General features: G+C 40.8%; 1 protein-coding gene across 1 annotated transcript; it reads left to right on the top strand.

Moving 5' to 3' along the window:
* Positions 1 to 1,032: 1,032 nt before the first annotated feature.
* LOC137873928 (dehydrogenase/reductase SDR family member 13-like) lies at positions 1,033 to 9,903 on the top strand. Its single transcript, XM_068712447.1, has 5 exons — positions 1,033 to 1,391; positions 4,830 to 4,948; positions 5,372 to 5,495; positions 6,738 to 7,064; positions 9,306 to 9,903. The coding sequence occupies exons 1-5, from the start codon at positions 1,265 to 1,267 to the stop codon at positions 9,563 to 9,565; spliced, it is 957 nt and encodes a 318-aa protein (XP_068568548.1). The 5' UTR covers positions 1,033 to 1,264; the 3' UTR covers positions 9,566 to 9,903.
* Positions 9,904 to 10,884: the final 981 nt, after the last annotated feature.

Here is a 10,884-nt window from a genome sequence, read left to right as displayed (position 1 = left end):
GCTACGGGAGCAATTTTTGGGGTTAAGTGTCTTGCTCAAGGACCAGCTCACATTGACATGAGACTAGTGGAGCAGGAGGCGGGGATCGGACCCCTGACCCTCTGATTGAAAGACAATCACTTAGCCACGGTCACCCCAGCCTTCTAACGACGAGATCCAAAATCCAAGTCTCCAGAGTCTCTATTTTAGACCAGTTGAGGAATCGCTAACAGAAAAGTGGCTTGCGGGGGCCATCACGACGGCCAAACTTTAGGGAACGTTCCCTGAAGGATCTCAGAAGTTTTTTTTTCAAAAAACCTTTAGATAACCAACACGGCAAAGGAGTATAACCAAATGGGAATGTTTAGGGAATATTCCAGGTACATTACCTGTTTGCTGCGCAAGTGGTGTACACAACAATATACTTTAAACCAAAACTTAAAAGGATCAAAAATTCCATATTATGTTAAAAGTCCCATCATCCCAACATCCACAGTTCATTTGTAGTCATTTTTCTGTCCATGTGTGATCTGTGTAAGTCCATTATTTGCTCTCCTTTTTGGTCTACACCAACTTCTGAGTAATAAATATCCAGCTCTTTAGTTGCTAAATGCTCCACAATGTAGCAAAATGTATCTGTCTGCTGTTTGTTTTTTTTGGCCTGAAAACATGGTTGAGCAGAGCGATGAGAGTCAATCAACGTTTGTGTCATATTATCCAAAATCAAACTATTGATTAGTGCAGTTTTACTGAGATTTCTTATGGATATTTATTTACTTATCTCCCGTCCTGCTGCGTATGCCATCAGAATTATTTGAAAGATCCTACAATCAAATAGAGTCACATAGATGCATATAAAATAATTAAATGTGCAACAAAATAAGAAGCAGTGAAAATGGCAGCTTTATACGTATCTACATTTGCAGGTCTGCAACTGCAGGTGGTGCTGCTTTCCTGTTAGATGGTACTGGGTAAAGGAGAAGAGCTTAACTCTTTTGCAAGACATTTTGATTTCACAACACTTATATTTGCTAATGGCCATGATGACGAACCACAATATGGGCTGTATTATTTGATTGAATTCTGAGCTTTGCTTTATGTAGAGAAAAGTTGAAATACGTTATCCTAACTTGATCTAACATATCTGTCGCCTGATAACAGAGAGCACATTGTTACGCCCAGGCAGGAAATCGGTGTGATTGTTTGAGGAAGTTTGTCCCAAAGCACAAATTCACTCTGACTTTCACCAGGCAGCCAGTCTGGTGTGAGAAACTGGGGCTTAACAATGTCTACCCTTCTGCTGGTCGTGGGTGTTATCTTTGGAGTTGCTTACATTTTCCGTCATGTGATGGTGAAGGGAAAGCGGTGCACAAGTAAAACAAAGCTGCATGGGAAAACTGTGATTGTGACCGGTAAGTATAGATTCTTTTTTTATAGGCTGCTGTGGGTCATCAGGGTGGCAGTAGTCATATCCACTAACTTTTTTTCTAAAGACAGTTGCTTGGATGTCTGTACTACTTCCAACAAATTGTGTATTAAGACATTGCACATTTTATAGCTTGATATAGACTGCAACTCTGTATGAAAACAAGACTTTATGAGTATATAATAAAAAATGTACAGGTGTAAATTAGGAGTAAGGAGATGGAGCAAAGTTCCAGGTCAGGTTCATAACAAAGTCATTATATACTTGATTAAAAATCAGACAGTTAGTTTTAATCACCAACCTTAACATGAGTGACAAAAGTACATTCTATAAGCTTTTTTAAAGATATATTTTAAAGTCTTTATTTAAACACAATAATGACAATGAAAATAAATAGTTTTGGTTCATTCATTGGTGACACTTTTCTGTGGCTTCATCATTATGAGTGACGTATTTTCATTACACATAGTAATTTAGTTTGTTATACTTAAAACATTTGAGCGTTGACAAATTTTGCAGCTCAAACATGACCCCCTTGAGGGACCCTGTGTTATGGTTTCAGAGTTTTGAGGTGGACCCAAATGCAAGACATCGGGCAGGCAGGTATAATGAACAAAAGGCGAGCTTTCATAACAAAAAGCTGGTGGCAAAACAAAGTGCAAGGGAAAAAGAGCAAAAAACTAAACTGAGGACAAACTAGAATGACACGAGAAACACGAGCAGCGTGGCATTAAGGAGCACCAGTAACTAACACAGACCACCTGACACTGAAAGAGGGAAAGCAGTGCACACTAAATATATACACAGGAGAGCAGGGTGAATACACTTATAGACAGGTTGAACAGATCAGGATGGGGCTGACAATCACAAAGGCAGGAAAACACAAAGACAGCAAGTGAAATTAGACATGTGACATTGGTTGAGTGAATTTTCTAAATAATTCCCTCTGCCTGGAATTTCTCTTTTCTTCTTATTTTGCTGTGTTTGGGATGTTTCTGGGAGTCAGCAAAGAGCATTTAGGTCTCACTTGAGGTTGTAACCCCCAGCCAATAAGCAGGATGTGCAGCCCGTTGTCATTCCCAGGTCAAACACAGCGACACAAGGTATGTGGCACTCTGCAGTGTCTGGTTGAGACAAAGCGGTGGCGAGCGGGTTGTTACACCCCTGTGTGTTCTTATGTGCTGCTGTGTGAATGTGTTTCTTCAGTCTGTCTCTCTCTTGTACTGCTGTCGAACTGTGTCGGAGTCACAGGCAGACACAGAGACAACAGACAGGCCAGAGCAAGGTAAAACGCGCCTTGTGCTGCATTCATTCAAAATTCTGCACCTTGCCGCAGGTTTGTGCAGAGGTGTGGGCGTGTTTATTTGTGCTTTAGAACATAACCGCCACGACACTATCAGAAAATAACCTTTTATTCTTCTGATTCACTGCTTTGTTGTCACTGACGATGGTCCCTCTCTTTGTTCACTCTGTAGCTTGCTCGACCGCCCCTTCCAGTCTCCCTCTCTCTCACTCGCTCGCTCGTTGAGCCAGAGAGGAGGGCCGACGTTTGAATGCTGTTTTTACAAACAGCAACTGACAATGCTAATACATAGTATACCTTTAAACAAATCAAACAGGTTTATATAGAAATAGCTTGTGAACTCAGAGTCATTGAAATGTCATTTGATACTGGGATTTAGTTGTCCATATCCCTTTAATTGCAATTGATTCAATTTTATCAAACGATACACACGATGAACCTGGAGCTTTGGGCGGCAGTGCCACTTTCCCAAGTTTATAATCCAGCCTTGGCTTCACTTGTCACCATCCTTATCCTGAACGTAGTTGTCCACTTTCCAAAGCTTCACTTTTTTAAAAACTATGGATAGGGAACTCTACAAGGATGAGACAGATAGTTGGGTTGCCCGATACAGTGCCCCAACAGCGCTTGCTTAAAAACTGCAAGCATGCCCTCACAATGTACACGTCTGTCCTCATCATAACTTTGGGCGGAAAGCCGGAGATGAGACAGCAATCATTACCATGCTGACCCAGCTCCTGGTTGCCAGTACCTACTAATGTTTGTGTCGTACTAACGGCACAAGCTTGGTCAAATGGGTGTTGTATTTGATTCCAGTGCCCAGCATTCTGGTGTCTGTCTCAACAATGTGTGGAGACATGACTGGGATACATTGCTCCATCCAGCAAACTCCATCCACCCCTAAGGGATGTACAGATTCACCCTTCATTAAAAAGACTAAAGAGAAATCTCACCACAGAAGGCATTCAGCGGTTCTCCATCTTCAGCACGCTGGTAAAAGCTGTAGCATTCCTCATTCACTTGGCCAGGTCTTTCAAGCACTCCAACCAGTTTAAGGGGTGTAAGGGACGCCACTCAGTCAGTTAGCCTCAGTACAAGCCTTGGCAACAAGTCTTGGACTCGCGGAGGCTGGAGAACGCACTGGCTTTGCAAACCTACAGGAAGGAGACGTCATGCTGTTGAAAGACAGCCAAGTTGCACACAACGGGTGGCCCATGGCTGTGATCACTTCTGCCTTCCCTAGAAGAGATGGGAGAGTTATGTTAGTGGAGATAAAGACCACAGTCAATGACTCTGAGGACATTTCAGAGACCTATAGCAGTGGTTGTTCTATATCTCAGAAAAGAGAACTGGCAGTGATACTGTAGAAAGGTTTGTTGTCTGTTCTGACCTCAGTGAGGCTGGGTGGGGAGTATTCTGTTCTCCTTTTATATGTGTTGGTTTTGTGCATTAGATTTTGCTCCCCCTGATGTATTTTGTTTTTCATGCATTAGGGCTCCGGACAAACCTAGCCTAATGTAGTGTGTGTTAGTGAGTGTGTAGTCGAGCGACAGATGACACATAGTCTTGTGGTCTGGAGTCCTGTGCTGCTAAAGTTGAAGTCACTGTGTAGAAAGGTAGTAGGGGTAGAGTGACCACATGGTCCTACTGGAGGCTGCCATTGCAGAGGCTCCAGGTTTAATCCTATGCTTAATTTGGACAGTATAAACACTCCTACTAATTTACCCATTATTCACCGAATAGATCATATGGTTGTTTTTGTATTTTTTTGATATGCCACACACTTTTCCTGTAATTGGTTGTCTTATTATTGTGGGTGTATCCTACTTTACATAAACTGCCATATCTCTTAAATTCATTGTGCAATTGCAACCACATTTAGTTGACATCCACTCTGAGTGATCCCGTACAATCTCATGGCATTTCACTATCAGGTGGGGCTATTAGTTACATCATTAATTTAAATGAACATAACATCCATCATGATAAAAGGACCATCCTCCTTGCATCAGGATTAGGTATAGTTCATACACGGGCGCATCCATTGAAAGAAGTGACATCTCTTTGTTGGACTTGTAAATAAAACATGGATCCCATGTGTCTCTCACTTTTCATCTCCAGGCAGCAACACAGGCATTGGGAAAACTACTGCCATCGATCTGGCCAAAAGAGGAGCCAGAGTGATTCTGGCCTGTCGCAGTAAGCAGAGAGGAGAGGCTGCCCTTGAGGAAGTCAAGAGGGTGAGTAGAAATCTATAATGCTCTTTCTTCCTCCAAGAGAGCGCTCTCTGTCATAAATGCCTTGTTGACGAGCTTGTGGGCACCCCATGTCATGTAAGCTTATAGTTGCTTATAATGATATATTGAGGCAACAGAAGGTGTTTTGAGAAAGTGCGAGTCACTCTAACCACGAGAGGTCCTTGAGCACATAACCATAACTGGCCACCCAAAATGTTATGCTGTTTGCTGCAGTAAAAAGCGAGATTATCTGTGGACAGACAAAGAAGTGCTCACTCACTCACAGATGCACCCACACAGGCCCACACACGACCGATCGCGTGATCCTCTTGACGGAGATGATGATAACAACAAGTGTATTCCAAACAACTTTATTTTATATTTAACTTCTCATTGAATGGAAATACTGCTTGATTACTCCTACAGGAGAGTGGCAGTAATCAAGTGGTGTTCATGCCGTTGGATCTGGGGAGTGTCAAGTCTGTTCGTAGCTTTGCTGAAACCTTCCTGAAGTCTGAACCCAGACTGGACATCCTCATCAACAATGCAGGTTAGATTGTTCATTGCTGCTTATTGTCATAAACCTGTACACCATCACAACTGTTTGTTGTGTGCTTAGCTGTCATCCCTGCTCATTTCAAAAACAAATTAAAAGTTTGCAGGAAGATAATTGTATTATTCCTTATAATAAAGGATCATTTCACATGGTATAATGTGGGCAACAGTTGTAAATGTTACAGCTTTGTTTCTGACAAAGGTAAGGTAAGATCACCTTCAAATGTTGAACGTTACTCAATACGAGCATCCAGAGTATCAAAATATGAAAGATGAAATATGAATTGAATACAAACAATATTGGAATGTGTATGAATACTTTAACACTTGTTGAACTAAGTTTCCCATAACTTCAAACATACGGACACATTCACAAAATAAGTTTCTGAAAAACTTGAAATGTGTACAAAAAATTAACATTATTAGATTTATTCATTATTTATATATCAACTAGTGGACTGCTTGTAATTCAATGCCATTCATCCCCAGACAGACACCATCTGACCAATAGCCTCTGTGTGGTCACACCACATTAAACAGTAGCCAATGACAACTAGCCTATATGTGTTTACTTTCTTCACTGAGACTGACAGAAATGAAACAACTTTTAATCAAAGCTCAGCATTGGGAGGGAAGAGATACAGCACAAGATGAGGAGACAGAAACAAACAGGCAGATATAAGGTGATGGAGATGAGAGAGGAAGAACAGGTACTGCCCACTGTGTCCAGCATAGGATTAGCATTATGTCGATACAAATAAAAACTCACCTGATTCAATTCAAACTATGTCATCACCAAAGAAGTATACATGTTCAGAATAGACCATACACTCATTGTATTCATACATGTGCAATATCAATATCAATGTACATATGTGCAGTACAAACGCTATTATTAACGGTATTATATTTTATTTTTTAGATTTTATTGTTTTTTTGCGATATACTTATTTATTATACCTTTACTGTTTGACTATTTATTGTACTTGTTCTGTTTTTATTTTTTTTTAATTTATTTTTTTACTGATAACTTTTGTTACACTGTCCACTTTGCTGCTGTAATCCTGCAAATTTCCCCACTTTGGGACTAATAAGGGATTATTTTATCTTGTCTTATAATGTCTGCATATTCAAGAAACCAATATTCCATAGATATTAGATAGTGTGAAGCCTTGCCTGTTTTAATGTTGCCATTGTCTGGAAACAGGATTAAGCTTTCTCCAAGTTTTTGCTTCAGGTATTTACCTACAGGGTCGAACAGAAGACGGACTAGGGATGATGTTTGGCATCAACCACATTGGTCACTTCCTATTAACCAACCTGTTGCTGGACCGGCTGAAGGAGTGTGGACCTAGCAGAGTGGTCATCCTGTCGTCTGTGGCACATAGCTTTGGAAAAATAGATTTTGACTGCCTGAACACCCACAAAGCTCTGGGACTGGGGACCTCATTAATGAAGGTTTTGAAGATCTACTCTGATAGCAAGCTGTGCAACGTCCTCTTCACCCATGAGCTGGCCAAGAAACTGCAGGGAACCAAGGTCACCTGCTACTGCCTCCATCCGGGTCAGTAGACAGAATGTATCACCATTCAACTCCTGCAAAAAAATGTGAAATAAACTCTTTAAACAGGGAATTTTAGTACACTGGTTCCACACTGGTTAGCAGTTATTACATAGAGGTGTGCATTTTGGTCTAGTCTAGCATAGTCAGTATGCGATTTGTTAAGTTTTAGCAAGGGGATGGAGGACTCAGAAGCATCTGGTGGGCACAGCTGGACCAGATGGAGGCTACTGATATTTCAGAGCCATGGTCAGGGAGCATAGATTCTAACTTGCACTAACCTCAGTCAGTTAAAGGATCAATGAGTCAGACAGACCAGACTAACATATTCAACTAAACAACCCATCTGCCCCTGCACTCTCTCTGATACTAGCGGATGTAGAACGGGGATGGCAGGTTAACAAGACAGATGCATTTTGGTAATTTTGCTATCAAAGAGTATGGCATCCCCCCTAAAATTGACTACTGATCAAGGCGATGAAGGGGAAAATATTTGTGGATTTGGGGTTTGTCTAAACATTACATATAATATACAGTTGTGGTCAAAAGTTGACATACACTTGTAAAGAACATAATGTCATGGCTCTCTTGAGTTTCCAGTTATTTCTACAACTCTGATTTCTCTCTGATAGAGTGATTGAAACAGATACTTCTTTGTCACAAAAAACATTCATGAAGTTTGGTTCTTTCATGACTTTATTATGGGTTAACAGAAAAAGTGACAAAATCTGCTGGGTCAAAAATATACATACAGCAACATGAATTAGCAATTTTGGTGACTTAGAAAGTTGTGTCAATGAAATGAGCTTCATAGCATGGCCTCTTAACTTCTTGTGAGTGATTATGAGTGACTACAGCTGGTGACTTCTCTGAGGCCATTTAAATAGGGCTCATTGGATACAAACGCCCACAAACGCTACAATGAGAAAGTCAAAGGAGCTCAGCATGGATCTGAAAAAGCGAATCATTGACTTGAACAAGTCAGGAAAGTCACTTGGAGCCATTTCAAAGCAGCTGCAGGTCCCAAGAGCAACAGTGCAAACAATTGTTTGTAAATATAAAGTGCATGGCACTGTTTTGTCACTGCCACGATCTGGAAGGAAACGCAAGCTATCACCTGCTGCTGAGAGAAAATTGGTCAGGAGGGTGAAGAGTCAACCGAGAACCACCAAAAAGCAGATCTGCCAAGAATTAGAAGCTGCTGGAACACAGGTGTCAGTGTCCACAGTCAAGCGTGTTTTGCATCTCCATGGACTGAGAGGCTGCCGTGCAAGAAGGAAGCCCTTGCTCCAAAAGCGGCACCTTAAGGCTCGACTGAAGTTTGCTGCTGATCACATGGACAAAGATAAGACCTTCTGGAGGAAAGTTCTATGGTCAGACGAAACAAAAGTCGAGCTGTTTGGCCACAATGCCCAGCAATATGTTTGGAGGAGAAAAGGTGAGGCCTTTAACCCCAAGAACACCATGCCTACTGTCAAGCATGGTGGTGGTAGTATTATGCTGTGGGGCTGTTTTGCTGCCAATGGAACTGGTGCTTTACAGAGAGTAAATGGGATAATGAAGAAGGAGGATTACCTTCAAATTCTTCAAGATAACCTAAAATCATCAGCCCGAAGGTTGGGTCTTGGGCGCAGTTGGGTGTTCCGACAGGACAATGACCCCAAACACACATCAAAAGTGGTAATGGAATGGCTAAATCAGGCTAGAATTAGGGTTTTAGAATGGCCTTCCCAAAGTCCTGACTTAAATCCCATTGAGAACATGTGGACAATGCTGAAGAAACAAGTCCATGTCAGAAAGCCATCAAATTTAACTGAACTGCACCAATTCTGTCAAGAGGAGTGGTCAAAGATTCAACGAGAAGCTTGCCAGAAGCTTGTGGATGGCTACCAAAAGCGCCTAATTGAAGTGAAAATGGCCAAGGGACATGTAACCAAATATTAGCACTGCTGTATGTATATTTTTGACCCAGCAGATTTGATCACTTTTTCTGTTAACCCATAATAAAGTCATGAAAGAACCAAACTTCATGAATGTTTTTTGTGACAAAGAAGTATCTGTTCCAATCACTCTATCAGAGAAAAATCAGAGTTGTAGAAATAACTGGAAACTCAAGAGAGCCATGACATTATGTTCTTTACAAGTGTATGTAAACTTTTGACCACAACTGTATATAACCCATTATTTTTTACAGTAGCAGCTAAAGATTAGGCAACTAAATTAAAATATTTTATGTTTTTACAGGAGCAATCAACTCTGAGCTGATAAGGAACACAGACTCCACATGGCGAATGCTCCTGAAGCCCTTGACTGCGTTTTTCTTCAAAAACACTGTTCAGGGAGCCCAGACCACCCTGCACTGTGCTCTCCAGGAGGGGATCGAACCTCTCAACGGACGTTACTTTTCCAACTGCACTGTGAAAGAAGTCCATGCTAAAGCCAAGGATGATGCTGCAGCAAAGAAGCTGTGGGAGCTTAGTGAGAGACTGTCTGGTCTCGCATAAAAAGCTTTCCATGAAATTCCTGATATTGGGTTGTTTTTGTTCTGTTAAATATTAATTATGGGAAGATATCCTCACACACGCATAACATGAAAGAGTGGGCTTGCAGCCAATAGGCAAGAAATGTAAGGTAAAGGTTTGCCACTCTGGCTTTAGTTTTTACAGCGGTGCTTAAAAATCCATGTCTGTGATTGGTTGCATAATGTATGTACAAGGTGTGTAATCAAAAATAAGGTAATAAGTGATTACGTCACAGCTTGTTAAAATGTAATAAATCCCCAGATTTTAATTAGATTTATTAGATTTATTGATGGCCAATGTAAATAAAAACATAATTACAACTGTTGTTTTTTTGTTTTTTTTATAGGGCCTTAAAAAGCATTTTATTCTTTTAAGTGATGGGTTTCTACATGAACATTCTAACTTATTCTATAACCACACCGGTTATTTGACATGAAAGGTTTCTGGTTTCACTGGTTTAGAGTTTGCTGAGGTGTGTTAGAAAAGGTGATGACAGGTATTACACGTAAGACAAATAATCAGATGACTTTTAGTCAGAAATAATTATTGTTACAACAAATACTTAAGAAAACAATTTGTCAGGAGCTTTAACGGATCATAAGATCAGTGCGGGTTGTTCTCAGCACAGGCATTCATTGCATCTGCACTACAAACAGCTTTGTGCCCATAGGTCTGCTCCCAATTTCAACCAGCATGTATTCAGCTGGCGTAGGTGGGGCCAGAAGGCCCACAGCATAGAGGGCTACGCCTATACTTAAGCTTAGTTTATACTCGCCGTAGTGAAACCGTAGCAATTTGTCTTCAAATGCTTTAGAAACAAGATGTCTTAAAAATCTTCATTTCAGTAAATATTTTGCAGCCAAATCAAATAGTTTACTGGATATTCAACCTTCGTTTCTTTATAAAATATGTAATATATGAGTTTACAGAAAATTACAATCCCTTCTTAGCATAGTGGAGGTTGGTTTATGGCTTTTTGCTGGTTACACCTACAGTCTACATATCTATGGGTTACACTCGTTGTCTTTTTGATTCTTCACAATTCTTTTTGTTTTTATGTCCTCAGGCATTTCAGAGAATAATGTAGCGCACAGCACATTGTACAGGGGTATTCAATTAAAATTCAGCAAGGTCCATTTAGAGAGAATTTCCTTATTAAAGGTCAATAATGTCTAACTTGCGTGATGATTTAGTCCCATATATATGGAAGTAGCCAACAGCTGTATCCATTTTCTACCGCTTATCCGGGGTTGGGTCGCGGTGGCAACAGGCCATGCAGGCTGACCCAGACTTCCCTCTCC

This window comes from Cebidichthys violaceus, unplaced genomic scaffold (assembly GCF_023349555.1).
Source record: "Cebidichthys violaceus isolate CVI_PGR_0920_01 unplaced genomic scaffold, fCebVio1.0.p SCAF_1, whole genome shotgun sequence".
NCBI classification, from domain to species: Eukaryota; Metazoa; Chordata; class Actinopteri; order Perciformes; family Stichaeidae; genus Cebidichthys; species Cebidichthys violaceus.
Note: the sequence above shows the minus strand (reverse complement) of the source record. Positions and strands in the feature narration are given on the sequence as shown.